General features: G+C 36.9%; 2 protein-coding genes across 2 annotated transcripts in view; both read right to left on the reverse strand.

Moving 5' to 3' along the window:
• LRRTM4 (leucine rich repeat transmembrane neuronal 4) overlaps positions 1 to 27829 on the reverse strand; it is a 791060-nt gene that overhangs the window by 187635 nt on the left and 575596 nt on the right. The window lies entirely within an intron of this gene.
• On the reverse strand, positions 1843 to 27295 carry LOC133772967 (elongin-B-like). Its single transcript, XM_062210105.1, has 2 exons — positions 27247 to 27295; positions 1843 to 2359 (listed from the first exon to the last, which is right to left on the reverse strand). The coding sequence occupies exons 1-2, from the start codon at positions 27293 to 27295 to the stop codon at positions 1905 to 1907; spliced, it is 504 nt and encodes a 167-aa protein (XP_062066089.1). The 3' UTR covers positions 1843 to 1904.

A 27829-nucleotide genomic window follows, 5' to 3' on the forward strand; every position in this document is an offset into this window, starting at 1 on the left:
TTATTTGGCATATCAAATACTCTGCTGGAGACATCTATATCTAATATCAGAGTGCCTAGGTTCTAGTCCTGGGTCTGTTCCAGTTCTGCTAATGCAAACTCCTGGGAGACAGCACATGATTGCTCAGGAACTGGATTCTTGAATCTATGTGGAAGATCCAGATTAAGTTACCAGCTGTTGGCTTGAGCCTGGACTAACCCTGGATATTATGGGTATTTGGTGAATAAAATAGTGAATGGGAGCACCTTCTCTCCCTTGATCTCTCAGTTCCTCTTTCTCTCTGTGTATTTCTGTCTCTCTGCTTTTCAAATAAATAAAATCATTAAGTAAAATTTTTAAAAAGAAAATCATATATCCTTTTTGTGGATGAAAATCAACAGAAAGAATAATAAAAATAAATTGATATTAATAAGTGACAATGAAAATACAACACATATTTATTTGAAAGCATTCAATGATGTTATACGACACTGAATTGTAACATGCTCCCTCTTATGTAAGTCTCATAATGCCAGCTCTTCATTGTAGAGATGGGAAAGTTCAGAATTAGATTAGACAGGCTATGTAAATTGCCTAAAATAGAAAATAGAATGAATATTCACAGATTTGGAACTTCATTTGTCTAAGGAGTTGTCATTTTAAATTAAATACAATACTGTGAATTTTTTGAACCTCTAATTTACTAATTTCATTAGAAACATTCTTGAGATTTACCACCTACATATATGCCTAATCCCATTTTATCTAACTTGTTTTTGTGTGTTTAATGGATAAATTTGTAGATTAAAATGAGAAAGGAGACCTCTTGACATAGACACATAGATAAATGGGTAGACATTTCTATATAACCAAGCATGGAAGTATGGACATACATATACACAATATAAACAGCATTCTACTTTACATAAGCTACTGTAGAGGGCAGCTGCTCATGATAAAGAAGTAGCAGTCATTTATACTTTGCCATGGAAAAATGTGTTTTTCATTTTTAGACTTGAAGGAATAGGCACATGTGCACCAAATAGTTGGCAGAGACCAATAAAAAAAGAAATAACAAGTTGAACTACAAGCTGTCCAAATACCCCGATTTTCCTGACTTAAATACTAGACTGCAACATATTTTTAACTGCGTGTGGTGAATTGGACTTCTATCATATTTTTTTTTTGAAGATCCTCAACCCATGTTATTTACAGCCAGATAGAGAAGAAGGAAACATTGATTGAAGATAGGGTATCCCAAATTCTGTTAGAGCTGCAAGTTGCATGTCAATCACGAGTAATCTACAAAACAAAGTGGAAAATTTGTTCAATGACAAGGGGGGTACAGCTATGCTGTATCTTTCTTCCCTTATTACTGTTGTTATTGTGGGAAGGAAACTTTTCAGAGAGACGTAATAACAATTATACATTGAGGTCATAGTCTTATTGTCTCCCTAAATCCTGTTCACCATTTAGTTAGACTGAAAAAAATAATATGTAATCTACATGACTGAATTCACTTGAGTTTTACCAAGTGCAGACACATGGCTTTGTGCTTTTTTCTCATTGAAATGTATTGGACCCATTTGTAAAGGAAATTTAATAATCTTATACTATTTAGAAATGCTTACTTTATGGTATCTCACTTTTTTTCATTTATGTAATTACCATTTCCAGTAGAACTGGTTGGCATAATTTCATTTGAAATAAATTCCTTGGTACGATTATGAGTTTGCAGATGCTTTATGGTAACATAATAATAGTTCTTAGACAGTTAAGTCACTAGAGCTAATTTAGAGGGGAAATGCATATGGAATAATATATTGCTGCTTCAATGAATTTTTTTTTTTTTTTTTTTTTTTTTTTGACACCCAAATCTCTTTTATTGGGGGGAATGGGCTTCCGGAGGGGTGGGCCCAAGACCCTCACTGCACAGCCTGTTCATTGGCGCTGCTCCCTGAGTCCTGCGGCTTCATGACATCAGGCAGCTCCGGGGGGCTGGAGAAGGGCTCGATACGCAGAGCTTCGAAAGCGTCATCTGCCCGGAAGGCCAGTCCCACTGTGGCTGGAGCCTGCGGCCGTGCCGTCTGACTGGTGAAGCCGCATTCGCCCAGGGTCTTGCCATCATCCAGAAGCTGGTCGTCCTTGTACAGCCGCTGCTCGTCGGGCGGCCGCTTGAGGATGCCCTCGACGATGCGCTTCAACTCGAACACGGTGCTCGACTCCTTGGCGTCCGTGAAGATGGTGGTCTTGTGACGCCGGATCATGAGGAACACGTCCTGGGGGCGGCGGGCCGGCGTGAGCACCGAGCCCGGGCCCCCCCGCGCGGCCCGCCGCCCCCGGCGCCCCCGGCCCGGCCCGGCCGCCCCTCCCCCCGCTGCTTCAATGAATTTAAAAGGGATTCATTATGATTAATAATATTACGATAGCAATTGGAAGATATAATAATGATTTGCCAAAAGTTATCAGGACCCACTGAATAGTTTTAATCCTACCACATTTAAACACTGAATTACAAGTAAATTCAGCAATATTTGATAGTGAGATTTGGAATGCATAAAACTATCATTAATCATGGGTAGATTTCTGTTCATTTTATGGTAATGAATATATGATATTTGGTGGATTTGTTTAAAATATTTTACTAATTTGTTTAAGCCAAATGTGTAAACTGTATTTAAGTGATTGAAAGGTTTAGTTTCATGTAGTAAACATCCATATTTGCACCCAAATCCAACCACATCAATTAAATGAAACAGAATCTTTTTTTTTTTTTTTTTTTTGTGGAGGGAGGGATAAGCAACACTTTAGCTAATAAAAATATTTTTACATTTAATTTTCTGTTACTTAAACATTCCCATTATTGGAAGCATTCTCAGCTTTGAATTTGGGTACAATTCAAAAAATGTTTTTCAAGTAAGTGGTTATTAATTTTCTGAGTCTGTGTTAAATGCCAAGCATACAACTCCGAAGTCAGTCTGCTCATTGCCATGTGAATTCCTAATAAAACAGATGCAGAGTCATATACAGTTCAGTATAATATAATGTACAGCTTGCTCTACTAGGGAATGGTATGAAGTATCCCATGGAGAGAACAATTCTTTCTGCCTGAATAGTTCTTAGAACACTTCATAGAAGATATAATATTTTCAGCTAGACTTGATGGATGAGAAAAATTTCAGTTGTTCAGGGTGGCATGGAAAATGTGCCAAAAAATACTAAAAGAGAAATGGTGATGTTTACTGACCACAGAATACAGTTTAAAGATCCAAGAGTCTTCTCTGATACATAATTAATTTCTACCTATTTCAGTTGACATTCCCATAAAATGTGTTAACTCCCTATAAATTACATTAAGTTTCTCATATCTAACAGGATCGCTACCATCAAAAACATCAACATAGTTTAAACTTCCCTGTACCTTTCGAAGTACATAATTATTCACTTTATAATAACATATTTTTAATAATATTAGGAAAACATGGAAATGATTTTATTTCAGTAAAAAAGCAATGAGTTATCAATGACTAGTCAAACCACAGATTGTCTTATTATACCCGAAATTAAAATCTATGAGAAAAAAATGTAGGAAAAAGAAGAAGAAAAATGTAAATTTTGTGAAAGAATAAGAAGTTGCAAGTAAGAGGGATAATCTTGGACACAATAAGTGAATATCCATAATGAAAGCAAAGAGAAGTGGATTTACAAATGATAAAAATGGTAGAGGCAATGGTGATCTATGGGAGGAAAAAGTTGGGCCACCCCACAAAAACATATTTCTTATATATACACAGTACACAGAAATCCTTAAACATTTTTGCCAAGAGAAAATAAAAGCAATCCTTAATTCTTGAGAATAATCAGCAAACAGATCTCAAAATATCACCTCAAAAGTCTCTAAGTTTTCTCTGATTTTTATTTCATGTATCCCCAAAGGCATACCCATTTACATATTTCACGTTTTGGGATGCAGTTGGTCACAAACGATACAATCTCACATCTATGCAGCTTAACTTAACCAAGCCTGTAGGAGAAAATCATTTCTGCCTGAACTTTGCAAACTCAAATGCCACGAAAGTGAGCTAGTTCAGATATTTCTATTAATTCTCAAAACAGAAAAAAGAAATTGTAGCTGAATTGTAAAAGCAGTCTTTGGTGTACTAAGGCAATGCGACTTATCTGCTTAATGTGATATGTACTTGTCCAGAACACAGTGCTAATCAACCCTTCAGATAACAGATCAGGTAAATGCTAGTAAACAAGCACTCATGGTATATATGGTTAATTAGAGCCCTTATAAATTTTTTGTGTGTGAAAAGGGGGTAAATACTGAAATCTGATCCAATTCTTAGAAAAATAAAAGATTCCTAAAAGCAGTGTGCAGTTGAATGTGCTTTCCAGAAAGGGCTCTGATGTGTTAAGACTACATCTTAAATCACATGAAGTCAGGAATGGTATTTCAATTCCCATTTGCTCATTGCCAATAAATGTGTGTTAGATGAATAAACAAAAGACAAAACTTTTGAGAATAGCCACACATAAAAATAACTTTTAGAATAAGTATACAACTATTTTGCTCTAAGTAATTTCTGAACATTATTTGCCCTTTCATAATGCTGAGGAAATCTTTCTATTCTATTCCTAAATTTCACCATAATTTGCATCTAAGAGTCAGTTTTCTTACTGAAGCAAATGTAAGATCAATTGACTATTTGAAGTCTGCTAATGATACAGTTCCTCATTTTAAAAAAGATGTTTTCATACCGATGAAAGCTAGAGAACTTATTGTTCCCGGAATTTATGTTTATGTTTGAGTGGAAAATGACAAATGTTATCAAACTGGTTGAGTCACATATTTGAATCTTCACTGATATACTCAGGATAAAGTTTAGCTTTTCTATTTCTGGATAATTGCAAAGCTAGCAGAAGGACAAGCAATAAAAGTCTCCTGGAAATATAGGTTTGGAATATTTAATAATAATGTCCTCTGCATTGTTAGTAGTTTATTGACTAGCAATTAATGAAATGTTATCTGGAATTACATTAGTCTGTTTGAATGGAAACTATTCAAACTCAAGCTATTACTAGGGTAATAGTGGCATAGTATCTTGCCTTCCTGGAAAGAGCTTTGTTATCACCATTAATACACAGTGTAATTGAGTTATGCAGGAGCTGTTTTGCCCAATATCTAAATGTGCATCATTAATGAAGCTAAAATGAACTCGAGGTTTTCCTGACAATGTGGCTACAAATAGACCAGACAAATGCATTCACATGCAGCTTGTTCTACTTCATTTCAACAGTTAGAGGAGGAATACATCAATGTGATTTAAGAATAGAATTGCATATTAACATTTCTCTTTATTAAGGAAGAAATAAATATAATAAATGTAAAACATGTAATTTAATGATGATTTCATACACAGAGGATTTTTGCTAAATTCAAGTGATAGATCAGGTGCACTTTGAAAAGTAGTTAGAAAAAATTACTAATTGAAAATGCACATAAATTCATTCTACTTGTTCTAAATGTTAAAAGTAATCTTACAAGCATTGAATAACAATAAAAGTGGGGAAAAAGACATGAACTGATTAGCACACTAGAAATATCTGTCCTGAGATTCTGCTGATTGATATGCATACAATTTAGTGGCAAATGTATTGGCAGTATAATGATTAGTAGAGTGTGCTGTGTTACAACTAAGGATGACCTTTTCTCTCTCATGTTTTCAGTATCCTAGTCTACCCACAAATACAGCTTCTTTCTTTCAAAGGAGAGGAACTAGTTACTTATAGTTTCAGCTCTACTCTCCATAATGAGAACATTTTTCTCCTGACAATTATACAAAAGAGGTTGCTGGGGAATTTTCTTCTGTTTTTCAAAATAATATTTTCTATGCCTATGCTTTCACAACAGAGGATAGGGATCTTAAGAATTTCAAGGTAAAATGAAGACAGTGATGTCAAGTGGATGCTGCATAAGGAAACTTTAGACATTGTCCTCCACTGATTTAACCCCATTATATGGTCCAAAAAGCCTATGAGAATTTCTGAAATCATCTAGGAAGCAGCTAAGGAAACACAGCATCTCAAAGACTATGGGATGAAACAAAAGGAATACGAAGAGAGAAATTTATGGCATTTAATACCTCCATTAGAAAAGAAGGAAGATTTCAAATAAACAACTTTATATCTCAAGAACTAGAAAAAGTAGAACTAAAGTCAAAGTGAGCAGAAAAAAGGAAATAATAAAAACCAAAAATAGAGAGAACAATATGAAGAAAACAGTAAAACAAAGAGTTGTTTTAAAAATCAATGAAATTGATAAACATTTTGTAGAATGACAGGGGGAAAAAAGAGAACATCCAACAAAACCAGAAATCAGAAACACTGCAACTGATGTCAGAGAGATAGAAAGCCATATACAGGATTAGTATGAAGAGATATAGGCCAATAAGTTAGGAAACCTAGAAGAAATGGATAAATTCCTAGAAAATTCCTAACTACCAAGACTGAATCATAAAGAAAAAAATGAGTAGATATACAACTAATAAGAGATTCAATAAATACTCAATCACAACAAATCAAAGACCATGTAGAATTACTCACAAAGACAAGAAGTAGAAATAACCTATCAACAATGAATGGTTACAGAAAAATGTGACGTACACATACAGTAGGATATTATTTGATCATAAAATGAAAACAAAGGGCAGTAATTTGGGGCAGCAGTTAAGATTCTGCCTGGGGAATACACATTCCATATCAGAGTGCCTGACTGAAATGAAGGCACTGCTAATGCACACCTTGAGAAGGAAATAGATGATGGATCAAGTAGTTGCAACCGTAACACCCATTTGAGAGACCCAGGTTGAGTTCCAGGCTCCATCCCTTGCACTGTCCTAGTCCTGGCTCAATCCTGACTATTGTGGTCATTAGGGGAGAAAACCAGCAAATGGAGCATCTCTCCCTTTCACCCTCTCTATCTCTGATTTTCATATAAAATTAAAGCAAATGTTAAAAAAGAAAAAAAATCATGTATACTGCAATGTGAATGAAACTTGAGGTTACTATACTAAACCAAATGTGCCAGTCACAAAAGGACAAACACTGCATAATTCCACTTATAGACAATATCGCAGTTGAACAGAAATTAGAATAGTTGACAGAATATATGGAGGTAGGAACAGGTATAAAATTTCAGTCAGGCAAAACAAAAAAATTCCAGAGATATTCTGTATATCAGTGTACACAATATTGTACAATATTAACAATATTGTACTGTACACTTAACAATATTGTACTGTACACTTAAATTTTTTAAAAGGGTAGATTTCATGTAATAATGTTTTTTTGCCCCCAAAATAAAGACAAGCAAAATTCTCACTTTAAAAAAAAAACACAAGTATTTCAAGTAAGAAATACTGCTGTACTCTGATTTACTTTCAAGAATAACAAGAATATTAAATTTGCTGTGAATTCTATTCAAATTTAAAAGATTACATCAGTAATTTCAAAAGAAGTCTATTTTCTACTAGCCTTTTATTTAAAAAAAAGGTTTATTTATTTGAAAGGTGGTGTTATAAATACCCAATTTTCTAATAACTGGATAAGAAGTCTCAAATATAAGTAATAAATTTTTCTTCAATAGCACACATTCATATGGTTTTGGTATGATCACCTCTCAAAACATAGAAGCCTATATGACATTACTTTCATATTTCTCCCATGTAACCAGCTTTCCTGACACACACACACATACAGAGACAGAGACATACATATCTGTGGGTTAGTGCTGTGGTGGAGCAGATTAAGCTGCTGCTTGAAATGCTAGGACCACTTATGAGAGTGCTGTTTCTAATCCTGATGACTTCAGTGCAGCTTCCTGCTAAGGTACCTGGAAAAGCAGTGGATGATGGTCCAATTACTTAAGTCCCTGACACCCATGTGGAAGACCTGGATGAAGTTCCTGGCTGCAGGCTTTCACCTGATCCAGAACTGGCTGTTGTGGTCATTTGGGGAGTAAGCTAGAGATTGACGATATCTGTGTCTCACTCTCTTTCTGCCAAAGGGGAAAAAAAAAAAAAAAAAAAAAAAAAACAGAACAGACTAGACTCAAGTCTTCTATGGTCACTGGTTAGTTTCCAGCTAATCTCAGCTTCATGTCTTAGGCATAATTGAGACATTAAGATCAATTTTACCACTTAGCGAGACTCACAAGGCAGCAAGAGGTATTATTTACTACAAAATTTTGTGTGATGAAACGTTTCTCCACAATTTTTGCTAGTATGACATCAAATATTTATAGAGAAACTTACCAGCTGCTACCAGTGCCTAGGCAGAGGGCCATGTCATCACCATTATGCCAAATTTCTCATCACAATCTGTTCCCAGGAATCCAGGATGCAAACCAGGAATGATTTTGACAGAGTCTCCAGATTGCTGAGGTTGACTCTGGCTCTAAGGTACTGTGTGCTGATTAATTCCCTAGCTCGAGGTGAGGTTCCAAGATGGCAGAGTAGGGAGGGAGCTTAATGATGGCCTAGGAGAGGATAGCTTTAAAAAAGTGGAGAGTGTGCAGGCTCAGGGAAAAGTTAGAGAGAAAACAGCAGACGAAATTCTATGCAAATTAGAGAGACACAGTGGATGTATGTGGAGGGCATGGACACCCACAGCTCAGGACTCCAGCAGCCAAGAGCTTCCACACCAGCCTGGGAGAGTGAGGTGAGACCAGACTGCAGTAGCCCAAGGCACTGGCGATAAAGCAGCAGGAAGAGCCTAGAGGGAACCAGGCTTGGAGCTCCATGGGGAATAGTGTACCTATCAAGCTAGAGGGAAAAAAAAAGAGAGAGAGAGAGAGATTTCTCTCTCCTCACTTTACAATGGTGTCCTCTAACAAGCCAGTAGAGCAGGCACGTTTTTTTAAAAAACAAAAACAAAAACAAAAACAAAAAACTGAGACTGGGTGGGAGGATTCACAATGTGGCTGAGACTTTGTGTTGTCACTGTGGGAGAATCCACATGCTCAGGGCTTCCTGATTATCTGGTAAGAGGCATTGCCAGGGAATTTGAGCTTACACTGAAGACTGCACAGATCCTTTATGTGGTCCTTGGGACAGAGCAGATGAATATTACACCCACTGGGGCTAGTGCTCAGGAACTTGTCTCCTTTTGGGAGAGGAGCTCAGCTGAGCAGAATAAATCTCCCTTCTGATAAAAAAAAAAAAAAAAAAAAAAGAAGGAGGAGGAGGAGGGAGGAGGGAGGAGGGAGGAGGGAGGAGGGAGGAGAAGAAGAAGAAGAAGAAGAAGAAGAAGAGAAGAAGAAGAAAAGAAGAAGGAGGAGGAGGAGGAGGAGGAGGAAGAGGATGAGGAGGAGAAAGAAAAGAGAAAAAAAAACAGGAGATTTACCAAGCCAAACCTGGGTGTATCACCTCAGACACCCCCTTCACCATGGAAAACTGAACAGAGATCCCTGGACACACCTACCACACACCTCTAGATATTCACTGAAAGCAGACACTCCACACATCTACAGAGGAGCAGTACAAAGATAAAGGCCTCCACAGTGGAAAAAACAAAGAAGAAACCATCAAGTATCTGCACAAATGCTGAATAAAAAATGCACCAACACAAGAATAAAGAATAAGGAAGATAAGATGAAGCTCCCAAAGAACACAACACTTCAAACTAGATGATAAAGATGATGAGATTGAATAAATGCCAGAAATGGAAGTAAAAACATTGATCATAAGATTACACAGAAACAATCAGAAGCAAAGGCATGAGCTACTGAATTCTGTACATGATATGAAAGAAAATTCTGCCACAAAACTGAGATCTTAAAGAGAAATCAAAACAAAATCAAGAATTTTGAATAGAACAAACAAAAAATGCAGTGGAAAGCCTCAACAATAGAATCAGTGAAGCAGAACGAAGAATATCCAACCTAGAAGATAAAGCATAGGAAATTACACAATCAAACCAAGAACAAGAAGAGGAAATTAGAAAACTAAAAAACACTGTTGGGAATCTTCAGGATACTATCAAATACTTCACCAAGAGAATATTGGAACTCATAGAAGAGTTTGGTAAATAGCAGGTTATAAAATTAGTACACAAAAATCAACAGCCTTTGTATACACAGACAATGCCAAGGCTGGAACTGAACTTCTAAGATCAACCCCATTCACAACAGCTACAAAAAAAAAAAAAAATCAAATACCTTGGAATAAATTTAACCAAGGACGTTAAAGATCTCTACGATGAGAATTACAAAACACTAAAGAAAGATATAGAACAAGATACCAAAAAATGGAAAAATCTTCCATGTTTATGGTTGGAAGGATCAATATCATCAAAATGTCCATTCTCCCAAAAGCAATTTATAAATCAATGCAATACCACTAAAAATGTCAAAGACATTCTTCTCAGATCTAGAAAAAAGTTATGCTGAAGCTCCGATGTAAACACAGGAGACCTCGGATAGCTAAAGCAATCTTATACAACAAAAACAAAGCCACAGGCATCACAATGCCAGATTTCAAGTCATACTACAAGCATTTATAATTACACCAGCCTGGTACTGGTACAAAAACAGATGGATAGACCAATTCAACAGAACAGAAATGCCAGAAAGCAATCCAAACAGCTACAACCAATTTCTGTTTGATCAAGGAGCTGAAGCCTATTCCTGGAGCAAGGACAGTCTATTCAACAAATGGTGCTGAGATAACCAGAATTCCACATCAAGAAATATGAAACAAGACCCCTACCTTAATTTTTTTTTTATTTGACAGGTAGAGTTACAGAGAGTGAGAGAGAGAGAGAGAGAGAGAAAGAAAGAAAGGTCTTCCTTTCATTGGTTCACTCCCCAAATGGTCGCCATGGCCAGCATTGCGCCGATCCGAAGCCAGGAGCCAGATGTTTCTTCCTGGTTTCCCATGTGGGTGCAGGGGCCCAAGCACTTGGGCCATCCTCCACTGCCCTCCTGGGCCACAGCAGAGAGCCATACTGGAAGAGGAGCAACCAGGTCTAGAACCCAGCGCCCATATGGGATGGCGGCACCACAGGTGGAGGATTAACCAAGTGAGCCACGGCGCTGGCCCAAGACCCCTACCTTAAACCTTAAACAAAAGCCACTCAAAGTGGATTAAAGTTCTAAATCTATCACATGGCCATTCAAATCATTTGAGAATATTGGGGAAACCCTGCAAGACATTGGCATAGGGAAAAAGTTCTTGGAAAAGACCCTAGAGGCACAGGCAGTCAAAGCCAAAATTAACTGGGAGTACATAAAATTGAGAAGTTTCTGCACTGCAAAACAAAGACTCAGGAAATTGAAGAGGGACAGAATGGGAGAAATCAACAGAATGGGATAAATTATTTGCCAACTACACAACTGATAAAGGATTAATAACCAGAATATACAAATAGACCAAGAAACTCCACAACAACAAAACAAACAACCCAGTTAAGAGATGGGCTAAGAACTTAAATAGACATTTTTCAAAAGAGGAAATCCAAATGGCCAATAGACACATGAAAAAAATTTCAGGATCACTAGTCATCAGGGAAATACAAATAAAAACCACAATGAGGTTTCAACTCACCCCAATTAGAATAGTTTTCATACAGAAATCAACAAACAACAAATGCTGGTGAGAATGTGGGGGAAAAGGTACCTTAATCCACTGTTGGTGGATTGCATACTGGTAAAGCCACTTTGGAGGACAGTATTGAGATATCTCAGAAATCTGAATAAAGACCTATCATTTGACCCAGCCATCTCATTCCTGAGAATTTACTCAATGGAAATGAAATCAGTAAATAAAAGAGTTATCTATATCAGCTTGTTTATTGCAGCTCAATTCACAATAGCTAAGACATGGAATCAACCTAAACACCTGTCAACTAAAGACTGGATAAAGAAATTATGGGATAGTAAACTATGGAATACACACAGCAGTAAAAAAAAAAAAAAGAAAAAAAGAAATCTTGTCATTTGCAGTAAAATCAATGAATCTGGAAAATATCATACATAGTGAAATAAGCCAGTCCCAAAGGGACAAATACCACATGTTCTCCCTGATCTGGGAAGAATGAATACAGCACCTAAAACAAAATCTGCAGAGTGAAATTGACACTTTGAGAATGAGCTGCCCTTGTCTTGACTACCAAGGAACAATTTTTTTTTCCATTTTTCTCTTCATACTATTTGTTGACCTCATAACTTAACATACAGTTAATCAAAGGTGTATAAAGTCAATTGAGCATGGATCTCAGTAAGACATAAGAATGAGAGTAAGAGAGGGAGGAGGAAGTTTGCAACTCTAAAGCTGTATATTTCTGCATACATTCCTAAGCACTAACTTTTAGTGTACAATTTAAAAACTTGTCATTGGATCCTAAATCCCATTAAACTGGATGATAAAAATATCATCTTATGTGTTAAAGTGATTATATTAAGTGTTAAAGTGAACATATAAAAAGGATTAAGTGCTAAAATGACCATATAAATAGTATCAAGTGTTGGGTAATTATAATAGAATTAAAAAGGAGAGAATGTTTCCAACATGGGAAGCAGTCCACATACCTGACCCATAGAATGACAATTGATTTAAGTAATATTCTGACCTCAGAATTAGCGCTTAAGGCTCCCTGGTCTGGCTAAAAAGCCCATGAAAGCATTTCAGGCATGGAAAGCCAAGACACTGTGGCAAAAAGTATTCTACATGAAGGATCTCTGTGAGTGATATCCCAATGGGAAGAAGTGGCCGTCAAAGAAGGATGTACTTTACTCTAAAGGGAGGAGAGAATTTCCACTTTGCTTATGACCTTGTCTAAATACTGACGGAGTTTGTGGATTCAAAAGGCTTCCATAGCCTCAGCAGCTCATGTCAAGAGCCTCAGGTGGTCACTGACATCATACAAAAAATTGTTAATTGTTAAATTAACAATAGGAGTCACTGTGCACTAACTCCCTATGTAGGACCTATGTCCTCAATGAACTGTATTATGAGAGTTAACCATAATACTTGTTCTCAAACAGTTTTGTGTATGTGTGTGTGCAAATTGTTGAAATCTTTACTTAGTATACAGTTTGTCTTCTGAGTACAAAGTTAATTGAAAATGAATCTTAATGGAGAATGGTATTGGGAAGGGGAGAGGGAGGAGGAGAAGGGGTGGGAGTATGGGTGGGAGGGTATGATAAGAATAACTATATACCTAAAATTGTCCATATGAAATTTGTATTACTTAAAAAATAAATTAATTTTAAAAAATTCCCTAACTCAAAGCTGGACAACTGAACCTCATAAACATCTGAAAGGACATGGTTGTAATGCACCCATTCCTACCCTGAGAAAGAAACCTACCGTGACATAATTAGGTGTTCCTAGTTGAACCTTTATAACATACTGATTTAGCTCTTGTTTCATAGTTGTTTAATACTGGTTACCCCCCAAAAAGTAACTTAGCATTTGCTTCGGTGCAAGTTCATCTCTGTTTACAAGGAGGCCCTGAAGTTCTATTGTACCCTCTATGATCATTGTCTAGAATTCTTGAATTCCACTTACTTTTTTTGTTTTATTTGAGCCAAGCAAATAGATTTAGGATAATGTTTATGTTTCACTTAATATAGGATCAAATTATCTCACTAAGCTGATACTTTATATAGAACAAGGTTACCCTAGATCAAGATTGGCTAACTTTTTAAAAGTATTATTTTAATTTCATCTATCTGAAAGGAGAGCAAATGGGGGGGGGGGGAGAGACAGAGCAACAAAATCAATGTTCCATTCACCAGTTCACTCCCCAAATGTCTACAACAGCCAGGGCTGGACCTGGTCCAAGCCAGAAACCCAGAACTTCTTTTAAGACTCTCACACAGGTATCCACATACTTGAGACATCATCTACTACTTCCCATGATTTCAACAGCTCGAAGCTGGATCAGAATTTGAGTAGCTGTGACTCACTATTGTACTCTGATATGGGATGGGAGCTTCCCGAGCAGTGGCTTTACCCATTGGTCCACAATGCCTTCCCCTAGGTTGGCAAACTTGCTGTGAAGGGTCATGGAGTAAATATTTCAGGCTTTGCTGCCCAGGTGCTGCTGTCAAAACTAGATAGATTGTGACATTCAATCAAAGAAGTTATACAGAATACATAAATGAAAAGACATGGTTGTATTCCAATTTTTTTTTTTTTACCAAAAAGATAGTGTGCAACATTTTTGCCTACAGAATATAGTTTCTGACCAAGACATGAACTAGAACCTTGAAAGTCTCATGCTATCTCCTTGGTCAACTGATGTGAGATATTCACCCTCCAGTGGTTCTCAGAATCTCTTTGTTGCCAAGTCAATGTAACTGTCAACTTTTCAGCTTTACCTAAGTTTCTTGATTCGACAGCTCATCTAATAAATCAGAGGAAGGCAGTATGAGAAGATTCCCTTCAGGGGGAGAGAACCTTGACAGAAATTTGAGGAATCGCTTGAAACATCCCATTTTGGTAATTTAGGCAAGTGGTTCTCAAAGCATAGTAACAGCAGTAATTACCCAAGATGCTGTTCCCATTCCCCTGAATACTGCAACTTGGTATATAAAAGAACCTTGATTTTTATCTGCCTCTCGATAATCTGAATGTGAATGACCAACAAATCACACTTGGGAACTGTCACACCACTACCAAACCTGACTAAATAAATTGAAACTCTTACAGAAGTCATGTCATATGCTTTGGGGCCATGTAAATATCCTATATTCTTTCTATTTGTTTTAATGACAGAATAATTCTAGAGGAAATACAAGCTAGTAAAGAAGTTGGACACTTCCAACAATACCCTGGAGAACAGTCAAAGTAAGCAGGTAGTTGTCACAACTGCTGTAGCATTTGAGCAGAGTTAAATCCCAGAACTCCAACTTAGCTCATACATAAAGACTCTGAGATCTACTGACTTTGAGGTGTAGACTACTGAAAGGGAGGCCAAATTTCAGAGAAGAAATTCAGAGACAACAAATGGCCCAGAAAATAATGGCTATCAAATGACCCGAAGGGTGTGCCCTAAACAATCTCTTCCTTTCTACTTTCTGCTCTCAAACTTGTAGGAGGATCAGTATCCTAGCAAACCTGAATACAGCCTGATAACAGAGCTTAACAAACATCCATGCCTTATGGTTTGTAAGCTGAATTTCTGAAAGGATGCTCTGAGAAAAACTAAACCTATAGAATATTAACAGATGTTAAATGTAAGAATAATTTCATGATTTGATGAGAGTAAGCAGTATTTCTCATGGTTTCAATCTTGGAAGCTCCTTATCACCCTCCCAGGGTCCAAGTACTCAAGTTGTGCTAAACTAGCTTTCTAGCCTTGCTGCTTAGAAAATATTTTAATTCCTTTTAGTATTTTTTTGGTTCTACTTAATACTATTAGTTGAACTCTTTAATTAACACACAATTATTCTTAGGTGCTTAAATTTAACTGAAAAGTGATCCCTGTTAAATATAAGAGTGGGAATAAGAGAGGGAGGAGATGTACAATTTGGGACATGCTCAATCGGACTTGCCCCAAACAGTAGAGTTAGAAACATGCCAGGGGATTCCAATCCAATCAAGTTGGCATGTACCAATGCCATCTCACTAGTCCAAGTGATCAGCTTCTGTTCACAACTGATCATAATGATAGGACTAAGAGTCAAAAGGATCACATAAACAAGACTAGTGTCTGCTAATACTAGCTGACAGAATTAAAAAGGGAGACAACAATCCAACATGAGAAGTGGGATACACAGCAGACTTATAGAATGGCAGATGTCCTAAACAGCACTCTGGCCTCAGAATCAGCCCTTAAGGCATTCGGATCCGGCTGAAGAGCCCATGAGAGTATTTTAGGCATGGAAAGCCAAGACACTCTGGCCAAAAAAAAACGGGAAAAAAAAAAAAAAACTAAATGAAAGATCTCTGAGTGAGATCCCAGTGGAAAGGAGGTACTTTTCTCTGAAGGGAGGAGAGAACTTCCATTTTTACTATGACCTTGTCTATATAAGATCAGAGTTGGCGAACTCAAAAGGCTTCCATAGCCTTGGCAACTCATGACAGGAGCCTAGGGGTGATTACTGATGCCATAAACAAGAGTGTCAATTGTTAAGGAAACAATAGTGCACTTACTCCCCATGTAGGATCTCTATACTTAATGTGTTGTACAATGTGAATTAATGCTGTAACTAGTACTCAAACAGTACTTTACACTTTGTGTTTCTGTGTGGGTACAAACTGTTGAAATATTTACTTAATATATACTAAATTGATCTTCTGTATATAAAGATAATTGAAAATGATGAAAAAAAGAAAATATTTGATAGAGGGTGAAGAACCTAAAGGAGTGTGCCCTTTATGTTGAAAGGGAAACTCACAGGTAGTAACTACATGGTTATTGTTTTCTCACTACATATGTATATACACACATTCAGCGGGCTCAAAGCTTGTTCATCACATACAGTACAGCAAGCATAATCCGTCCTCTAAGCCTAGAGTGTCTCAGTGGCTAGTCATGATTTTTGTTATTTGGTGCTCAAATCTGAAATATCAAATCTTTCCCCAAAGTTTACTTCAAGTTTTCTTTTAAAATATCTAGGAAAGTCTTAGAAAGTTCTCCAATTTAAAATTATGCAATATGTTGATGGCAATATGATTTTAAAAATAAACAGCATGTTTAAGAGGAGTGTAATTTGAATATAGAAATCGAATGGACCTTCCTTGAAAAAGACTTAAATGAAGGAAGTCACGCAAATATTTGGAAAATATTACAACAGTATTGAAGATAACGGATACAGCTGCTGTCTAATATTAATACATTAAACATCAAAACATTTATAGAAGGTGTGGGCATTTGGCACACTACTCAAGATGCAGTTGGAATGCTTGCATCCCATAATTTACTATCTGGGTTTGAATCCCTGTTCCACTTCTAGTTGCAACTTCCTGCTAATGCACATCCTGGGAGACAGCAGTGATGGCTCAAGTACTTGGGTTCCTGCCACCCACATGGGAGATCTGAACTGAGGTTCAGACTCCTAGCTTTGACCTGGCCCAGCCATGGCTGTTGTGGGCATTTGGATAGCGACCGAGCAGATGAAAAGATCTAAGTCTGTCTTTCTTTAAAATAAATAGAAATTATAAAGAAAAACATTTCTAGTAAAAGTATTATAGAAAGAAAACAAAGTATCTACCTTTAAAACTCCATTTATTTGCATTAGAAAAATACATGCAAGATAGCTAGGAAGAACAAACAATTTTCCTTAATTTGAATAGCGAAAAGATAGAGGAGAGGGTGATAACTATAACACATAAGGAATACTTCTATTGGAAAACTTTGATGCAAAATGTAATTCTCGGCAGAAAGAAAAATAAGCTATCTTAAGTACATGATGTTGGCTACATAGAATTTACACTCGATCTTAGCCAAAAAGACCAAGAAGAAATGACTACAGAGAATTTAAAGGAAGTTGCGATGCAGCTCTTATGTTATCTTGGAAGACTATGAGATGTGATTATGTTAATGTGCGATAGCATATTCAAGGGTAGGGGTGAGCAGGCCACAAACCATCAGGGCAAACAATTGTATCATTGCTGCCTTGGTTAATACACCAATGTATGATGATAATATAAAATGACTCATTTTGTTTATTAGTACGTTAAAATCTTTTCCGTTAACACATATTGTTATTGCTTGAGCTTGTGATAGACTACTTGTACTACCACTGCCTTCACAGCTACAACACTGAAAATGAAAAGCTGGCCACCACAGCAAACTAAGTGTTGGAGATGAATTAATACCACAGTGACTTCACCAAACTGAAAAGACAACACAAACTGAAAAGACTTAAGGTCTCCCACTAGTACTCGCTGACCTCCTAGTTACCAAACAGTATGGAATTAGTCAATTTCTTTTTTTTTATTTAGTAAATATAAATTTCCAAAGTACAGTTTATGGATTACAATGGCTTCCCCCCGCCCATAACTTCCCTCCCACTCACACCCCCCCATCTCCCGCTCCCTCTCCCATTCCATTCAGATCAAGATTCATTTTCAATTATCTTTATATACAGAAGATCGATTTAGTATATATTAAGTAAAGATTTCATCAGTTTGCACCCACACAGAAACAAAGTGTAAAATACTGTTTCAGTACTAGTTATAGTATTACTTCACATTGGACAACACATTAAGGACAGATCCCACATGAGAAGTAAGTACACAGTGACTCCTGTTGCTGACTTAACAATTTGACACTCTTGTTTATTGCATCAGTAATCACCCCTAGGCTCTAGTCATGAGTTGCCAAGGCTATGGAAGCCTTTAGGGTTTGCCGACTTCGATCTTATTCAGACAGGGTCATAGTCAAAGTGGAAGTTCTCTCCTCCCTTCAGAGAAAGGTACCTCCTTTGATAGCCCCATTCTTTCCACTGGGATCTCACTAGCAGAGATCTTTCATTTAGGTTTTTTTTTTTTTTTTTTCCAGAGTGTCTTGGCTTTCCATGCCTAAATTAATAGAATTAGTCAAATTCTAACATATTCAAAGAGAGATTAATTAAGATTGAGAAAAACGGCCGGCGCCGTGGCTCAACAGGCTAATCCTCCGCCTTGCGGCGCCGGCACACCGGGTTCTAGTCCCGGTCGGGGCACCGGTCCTGTCCCGGTTGCCCCTCTTCCAGGCCAGCTCTCTGCTGTGGCCAGGGAGTGCAGTGGAGGATGGCCCAAGTGCTTGGGTCCTGCACCCCATGGGAGACCAGGAGAAGCACCTGGCTCCTGCCATCGGAACAGCGCGGTGCGCCGGCCGCAGCGCGCTACCGCGGCGGCCATTAGAGGGTGAACCAACGGCAAAGGAAGACCTTTCTGTCTGTCTCTCTCTCTCTCACTGTCCACTCTGCCTGTCAAAAATATAAAAAAAAAAAAAAAAAAAAAAAAAAAAAAGATTGAGAAAAACAATTTTATAGAATATCCATATTATAAGCTTCAAATATATTGTTTATATAACAATAATAATGGACAGATTAGAATATATATGCATATATTTGCATAGAAAACATGAAACATGAGCAATGGAATTACTGTACTTTTGGCTTTTGTATTTCATTTATTCTATTTTTTGAACTTTACAAAAACAGACATCATTGTGATTAAAAGGACATGAGAGTTGAAACTTAGAAAGTGTTTTTCAATCTAAAGGGGCATGACAGCGATGTGGACTTGCACCATTGATGATTCTCATTTTAAATGTTATAACAAATCAACCACTGTGACATTTTAGCCTCTGTTTTCATCATAGATGCCCACATTATCATGCATACACATGCACACACACATGAATATCATATATCAGATAACTCATTCAGTGTCACAGTAACCCAACAATAATTGCTGAAAGTCAATATGATATAAAAGTTAAGCAAAATCAAGAATCACAAGATCTTTTTTAGAGTTGAATGTTATTTCCATGAGACCACACCAAGTTTTCTCTTTCTTAAATGAAAACTGTAAGCCTGTTTACTTTAGTCTCTAAAATATGTACATTTATATCGTACCATTCTTATGAGGTTTCACATGGGGAATATATTTAAAGTGCTTAATGAAATATTTGGCATGTTAAAACAATAAACGTTCACCATTTTTATTGAGTAATGACTATGTATAATATATTATGCTAGGACTGTTGTGGAAATAAAAGTAATCCTAAAGAGGATTTGTTTTTCCAATGTGACTTTGTATTCAATACTTGTGAAAGATTAGAGAGAAAGTGAAACCCTATTTTCAGTTTGCCTGCCAGATCCATGGTGCAAATCTATTAACTCATTATATATTTTTATTTTTATTTATTACAACAGTAGGGTAAAAACATTTTTGCATATTGTATGTTGTACTATACTGCCTTTTCTGATCAACTAACACTGTAGCTTTGTTATCATGTCACATGTGAATAAATATTTATTTAATATAATCAGAAATCTTTGTTAAAAGATTTCTGCCTAAACATAAAAGATTTGTATGCATCATAATTTTCTCAGTGTTGAAACTCTGAACTGCTAGAATATGGCTTAGTTGAAATACTAGAAGTGGAAATTCACAAGTCTGTTAGCCTGCCAACATTTTTATACTCAGAAAAAAAGAACTATCATAGTCGTTCCAGACCTTTGTCGCTGCCAATGTAAGCAATACTTTATCAGCAATGGCTACCTTAAATGACCTTCTAGAATCTTATATGCATTCTTCATTGTACCATTAGCCAAAATAGTTTGGAAGAAAGAATCCTTGGTAAAGTAAGCACCTGATTAGAGAAAACTGCAAAACATGAAATGTTAGATTCCCAACCAGTAATTTTTGTCATTATACTCTGATTGTCTTTTTAGAGTTGTACCTATGAAGTGCATGAGATCTATTTATATTAATAAAAGTAGAAAAAAGGCTGATGAAAGACAAAAAAAAAAAAACTAAAGAATTATCCTTCTGTCTTCTAAAACTGTATAAATCTAAAAAAACTTCGAAGAAATTTTTTGAAGATTTTTCTTATTGATCCAAAAGGCAGATTTACAAAGAGAGGGGGAAAAGATAGGGAAAGAGAGAGAGAGAGAGAGAGATCTTAAAAGCCTTGATATACTCCACAAATTGCCTCAACAGCCATGGTTGGGCCAGGCCGAAGCCAGGAGCCTGGAATCTATATTGGTGAACTGAGCCCAAAACTCAGGCCATCTTCCACTGCTTTTCTAGGTACATTAACAGTGAGCTGGATTGAAAGTGGAGCATCTGAAACTGAAACCAGTGCTCATAAGTGATTCAGCAGCAACTTAAACCACTGTGCCACAATGGCGACCCCAGATTTTAAAATTTTGTTAGCTCCTCTATAGTGTCTGTCTCCATGAGTGTATCCTTAGAAACTTTAATGAAATAATTTTTTAGATAAGTTCCAGATCTTCTATGCAGGGTATTTCTAATTATCCAAAGTCAAAGCATCTGAAGTCCCTCTGATCAGCCGTGTCACCCTCCAAACAGTCTATAGAAATTTAATATCTTTCCCTTTGACTAAATCAAGCTAATTGATTCTACTTGCATCTGTGCCTTCTTGTCACTTGTATTTAAATAATCTATATATTGAAACTGAAGTAAATCATCTGAGCATCTATTAGAAAAAAAATAAAAGATCCAAATTTAGTAACCCAGTTTTCAGTCCAGAAAACAGAAAAAAAAAAAAGAATAAATTAGACACAAGTAAAGCAGAAGAAAAGAAACAAAACTAGAACAGAAGTTAATGAAATTGAAAATAGGAAATAGCAGAGAAAAATAAAACAAAAATCTAGGTCTTTGAGAGGATATAATAAACCTCTTTCTGAGCTTACCAAGAAAAAAGATAGAAGATAGAAATTATCAATACCAGGCTGGTGCCATGGCTCAACAGGCTAATCCTCCGCCTTGTGGCGCTGGCACACCGGGTTCTAGTCCCAGTTGGGGCGCCGGATTCTGTCCCGGTTGCCCCTCTTCCAGGCCAGCTCTCTGCTGTGGCCCGTGAGTGCAGTGGAGGATGGCCCAGGTCCTTGGGCCTTGCACCCCATGGGAGACCAGGATAAGCACCTGGCTCCTGCCATCAGATCAGCGCAGTGCGCTGGCCGCAGCATGCTGGCCGCGGTGGCCACTGGAGGGTGAACCAATGGCAAAGGAAGACCTTTCTCTCTGTCTCTCTCTCTCACTGTCCACTCTGCCTGTCAAAAATAAAAAATAAATTATCAATACCAGAAATGAAAAAAAAATATTCTTAGTCTTATATATCCCATGATGTTAAAATAATACTAAAGGAATTTATAAACAACTCTTTACCTACAAAGTTGATAACCTAGGTGAAATTAGTCAATTATTTGATTTTTATGAGTTATTAAAATTTTGAATAAAGAAAAGTTGATCTGAATAGGCCCATATTCATTACTGAAACTGAATATATAATGTTTCCTTAAAAAAAAGAAAATCAAGTATCAGGCCCAGGTAGCTTTATTGTTGAAATATGTCAAATTTTCACAGGTATTTTTACAATTCTCTATAATCCAGAAAACAAAATCAGAAGGAGCATTTTTCAAATTTTTGAAAGATTTGTTTGTATGAATTGCAGGGTTAGAGAGAGAGAGATCTTTCATGTTTCACTCCCCTAATGGTCACAATTGCTGGTTCTGGGCCAGCCTGAAGCCAAGCGCTTCTTTGGAGTCTGCCACAAGGGTGTAGGGGCCCAAGCACTTGGGCCATTTTCCGTTACTTTCCAAGGAGCATTAGCAGGGAGCTGTATTAGAAATAGAGAAGCCAGGACTCAAACTGGCTCCTAAATGGAATTAGCATTGCAGGTGGCAGCTTTACCCACTACGCCACAATACCAGCCCCTAGAAGGAACATTTTCTAATTCACTCTTCAAGGCCACTATTACCTCAACATCCATAAATAAATAAACAAACCCAACCTATTACAAAAGAAAAAGTAATGAAAAGAAAGCTACAGGGGCCAGCGCTGTGGCACAGTGGGTTAACGCCCTGGCCTGAAGTGCTGGCACCCTATATGGGCGCAGGTTCTAGTCCCGGCTGCTCCTCTTCTGATCCAGCTCTCTGCTATGGCCTGGGAAAGCAGTAGAAGATGGCCCAAGTCCTTGGGACCCTGCACCCCTGTGGGAGACCCTGAAGAAGCTCCTGGCTCCTGGCTTTGGATCGGCAGAGCTTCAGCAGTTGTGGCCATTTGGGGAGTGAACAAGCAGGTGGAAGACCTCTTTCTCTGTCTCTACCCCTTTCTGTAATTCTTTCAAATATATAAAATAAATCTTTAAAAAAAGAAAGCTACAGATTAATCTCTCATGAACACAAGTACAGAAATCCTCAACAATATATTGGGAAATCAATTCAATACTTAATAGGAAAATAGATCCCATGATCAAGTGGATTTATTTCAGCTATCTAAGGCTAGTTCAGCATTTGAAAAGTAATTAATATTATTGACCACATCAGCAGGGTAGGAAGAAAAATCATATGAGTATATCAATTGATATACAGTATGAATGAAAATATCACTAATTTTCTAAATATTCCCCTTATACATTTAAAACAGAATTGGGTCTCTTTCAGTTGAATTTACATTTGAGTAATGTGTGGTTCTGCTACTTAATCTCTTAGTAAGTATTTCAAATACTGTAACATTAAAACTGTAAATTTTATAGTACTTGAAAAAGATTTGTATAAGTGAAAATATTGGATGAAGTATCATTACATCAATTATTCTTTTTCACTTAGCATAATAATAAGCAAGAAGTAAAAATAAAGTATCTAAAGCTGCCTTTGCACATGCCTACCATGCTATGGTTTGAGGGGATGGCTGAGGACGGACATTCACGGCCCATTAGGAAAACCAAACAGCAAAGAAGTTTCTCAACAGCTACTCCAATGCCAACAGTTGACGCGAAGTAGCTTACGCCTATGGCAGCAGTTTTATAAAAGTAAAATGCACCTAGGAGTAGCTATTGGTGATTGGACTGAACTTTGCCTATTCATGAATGATGCCTAACAACAATTTTCTTTGATAAACATGAGATAGTCAATTCATATTTTGAAGAATCAATTGTTCTACAACTTCATTTTTATATTGCTAGAATGTCTGATTTCATAGTAGTTGTTGAGCTTTGGGTCACAATGTTGAATATTTGTTTTAAATTATTTTAAACAGAATGCCTTCAAAACTATTAATTGGACTTAGTATTCAAAATAAGAATTTTACAACATGTTTACATAGTTGGAGCCAAGACTAAGTATTTTAATAATGAACAGCTGCATTTTTATATGTTAATGTAATGCATGTTGTGGTCTGTTTTAAAGTTTTGCCATCCTTGTGAAACTATAAATCTTAAATGGTTTTATTTGCTATTATATAAACAACACTACACAAAGTTAATACATTTTTCCCTAAATGGTACAAATTTATAAACTGTCATTTTTCACTTACTCAGTTTTTGTAAATACTACACTACAAAATCAATTCTGAGGAAACTTTATGATATTTGAATTTCTACAGTAATCTTTAAAACTAAAAACCAAACATTTAAGATACTTAATATCTATTTGGAACAAAAGTTTTTGTAACTAATTTGTTTCTTTTTTTTAATAAAGACAACCCAAAAGCACCCAAAAAAATAAATAAAATAAAAGTGAAATGCAAGGGCCAGCACTATAGCACAGCTGGTTCAGCTGCCACCTGCAGTGCCAACATCCCATACAGGTGCCTGCTTCAGTCCCAGCTAGTCCACTTCCCATTTAGCTCTCTGCTCATGTGCCTGGGAAAGCAGTGAAGGTGGTCCATGTCCTTGGATACCTACTACCCACATGAGAGACCTGGAAGAAGCTCCTGGCTCCTGGCTTCAGTCTGGTCCTCATGAACAGCCATTGTGGCCATGTGGGAAGTGAACCAGTGGGTAGAACATCTCTGTCTCTCTCTCTGCCTCTCCTCTCTCTCTTTATAACTCTGTCTTTCAAGTAAATAAATGAATCTTTACAAAAAAGACAAATGCACACTAGGATAGAAAGATGATTCTAAAGAACTAGTAGTATCTCCAAAATCAAGTTCTCTTCAACAGGTTTTATAGTCAAAGACTATCAGTAATTTCAACTCTGCAACATAAAATTGATTGCAAACAAAATTAAAGAGGAAGAAGGAGAGAAGAAAGATGGGGAGGAGAAAGAAGGAGTAGCAACAGTTGGTGAAGTAGAAGAAAGAAGTGAAGGAGAAGGCTGGGGAGGAGGAGCTATAGAAGGCACAGAAGGGAGATGGAAGGAAGGGATAAGATTAGGAGAAACTGCATGCATCTTTGTGTCTTGTTTTCCTTTGTTCCAAATTCTGCCCTCATAGTTTATTGCATAACACTGGGGGAAAGAAGTGCTTGGATATTTTTAGAAGCTTTCAAACCTGCATAAGCATCTCCCACCTTTAAAAAGCAAACATATGGGGTTGGCCCCATGGCATAGCAGGTAAAGCCGCTGGCTGCAGTGCTGGCATCCCATTTCCCATCCAGCTCCCTGCTTAGTGTACCTGGGCAATCAGCAGAGGATGGCCCAAGTCCTTGGACCCCTGAGCCCACGTGGGAGAACCAAATTCATTTAGTCAGAAAGTGCTCCAGGTTTATCATCAAAATATGTCTCTAATCTATTTCTCTCTAGAAATTTTCAATTCAAATTCTAATTATACAATATATAGATTTACCTACAAAACCTACTCTACTTATATTAATTAGTTTGATCTTTGTATGTTACAATTTTGATCACATCACTTTGAATATACATTCAGTGCCCCTTCCTGCCAACACCTACACAAGAAATTGTAATCTCAGGATAGTTGGAATGTGGGCATGGACCTATGTTTTCCTGTTGCATATCATTTCTTTCCCAAAATCTTTTCAAATAGCCTCCCAACCAGTTATTCTATGTTCTCTCACACAAAAGTAACTTTAATTAATCAAACTGGCCAAATTTATAAAACATGTATCATGGAATACCTTTCTACTCAACTGCGTATATAGGTTTGTCCAATCCTTACTAACTCCTCAAGGCTCAGATTTCATTCCATTTCCATTGAGAAGCAGTTTTTCCCATTGAGGTTTTATTTTCTGGTTTGGCTGCATTTGCCTTTATTTTGAATAACACCCTAAAATACTGATGTTATAATCCTTATTACATTCTTCCCCTAGGCTTGTAGACTCCAGGTGGACAGACACTATATCTACTTGTATATCTAAGAAATTTGCTCAGTACCTGAAGTATTATAGTTGTTTAACAAATATTAAAACAAGGGGGTTTGTGTTGTAGTGGAGAAGGTTAAGCCACCACCTGAGATGCTGGCATTCCATATGGATACTGGTTCAAGTTCTGGTTGCTCCATTTGTGATCCAGCTACACGCTAATACACCTGTTAAGCAGTGGGAGATGGCCAAAATGCTTGGACACTTGCACCCACAAGGGGTACTGGGATCAAACTCCCCGCTTTGACTTGGTCCAGACCTAGCCATTGTGGCCATATAGGGAGTGACCATGCAGGTAGAAGATCAGTTCTCTCTCTCTCTTCTGTTTCCCTTCTGTCTCTTTAACTCTGCCTTTCAAATAAATCTTTACAAAACAAGTATGAAGACAAATTAATATCAATTGAATATCACATATCAATTCATCTATATATTTGATTAAAAAGGAAAAATGGATGATTAAAAGAATAAAGATGTACATGAGTAATATAAAGAAACTGAAGCTTCAATTATACCACTCTGATCTCTCTGTAATTAACATTTTGGTACATATTTAAGCACTGATTTATGCAAAGCTACACCAGGAAAAAAAAAAGTACCTCAAAAAGCATATGTAAAAACTGCTTAATTCAGTAATGATAATCAAATTAGTGCAAATTAAAACAACATTGGGAACTCTTTTTAAAAGGAAAAACAAATATGGCAATGAATGTAAAATGTCTTGATATATACGATGGTAAAATGTAAATATAAAAATACATAAATACATAAAACCACATTAATGAATCTTTTATTTCTGCATTCTCTTTACCTTACATCTATCCATCTACCTATATTTGCACTCTTACTGGTGAGGGAGGGAGGGAAGGAGGGAATGAGAAAGAAAATGGTACACTCCCAGGTTAAAATTTCAGAAACCATTTCCACAGTAAATCTAGTTTTCTTCAATAGTTTTCATTTAATCCTGAGCACATTTTACCTTTAGCTATCACTTCCATTTGGGGTTGGCCAGAAGAGAAGATGGGTGTGTTTGTATTTGGGAGGAAAAGAGGAACAGACAAGTAGGCAGAGACGGATCTCTGCTAAATGCACATCACCTATTAAGGTCCCTCACTCTGTGGAATTACAGTTCTCAGTCCTGGCTCCTTTCCAGCCCTTCAGAGTTCAAAGGCGTGTGCTCAGCAAAGCATTTAAAAGGGATCCCTCTTGTCATCAATTTGTGACTTCTTTTAAAGACTTTGTAATCCCAGAGCTCTGCTGTCAATGTATTAAATCAAAACCTACCTCCTTCTGTCAGTGCCTAAGGAGCTGTCGATTCCTTGCAGTCAATTAGCCTTTGCTAATTGCAAAATAGAGACCACTGCCCTTACTGCCCTCCCAAAGGGACTTCCCCTCATCTATATAGTACATAAAAGATTTTATTGATGTCTATTATACTTTTTAAAGCTGAAGGACTCAATATTTAGAACTCACTTATTTCAGAAGACTGTTTTTGCTCCTTCTTTAACATACTCTTCTTCATGTTAGCAATTTACTGCATAGATTGCTGAAGGAGTGCTAGCATAGACTTTGCCTCTTAGCCACTCATTTTGCAAATTGAAACTTTATCTTTCAGAAATATAGCTCACTTTTTCATCAATTCCTTTCATTGTCTGCCCTTCCTATTTCTAGTTGAGGCCCCATACAGCATTTTGGAACGTGGGCATGACCGTCTGTTTACCTATTGCATATCTTTTTCTTTCAAATAGCCTCCCAATCAGCTATTCTATGTTCTTCCACACAAAAGTAATTTTAATTAATCAAACTGGCTAAATTTATAAAACATGTACCATGGAATACCTTTCTATTCAACTGCATATATAGGTTTGTCAAAACATATATATTAAATATGTGTTTTATATATAACACAAAAATGTATTAACTGTGATTTTCTTATTTCTCTTGAGAAGTACATATCCTAGACATCATCAGAGAAACACGAATCTAGAAAATTTGTGAGAGCAGCTGTCAGCACACAGAAATTTTGGGCCATAGATGTACGTGTATAGACAGCCAA

This window comes from Lepus europaeus, chromosome 13 (assembly GCF_033115175.1).
Source record: "Lepus europaeus isolate LE1 chromosome 13, mLepTim1.pri, whole genome shotgun sequence".
NCBI lineage: Eukaryota > Metazoa > Chordata > Mammalia > Lagomorpha > Leporidae > Lepus > Lepus europaeus.

Excerpts from the sequence above, each read along its gene's own strand:
- LOC133772967 (XM_062210105.1), bottom strand. The coding sequence starts at position 27,295 with ATGAAGAAGAGTATGTTAAAGAAGGAGCAAAAACAGTCTTCTGAAATA. Across the intron at positions 2,360-27,246 it reads AAAACAGTCTTCTGAAATAA|CAGCGGGGGGAGGGGCGGCC; the intron begins GTGAGTTCTAAA and ends AATTCATTGAAG.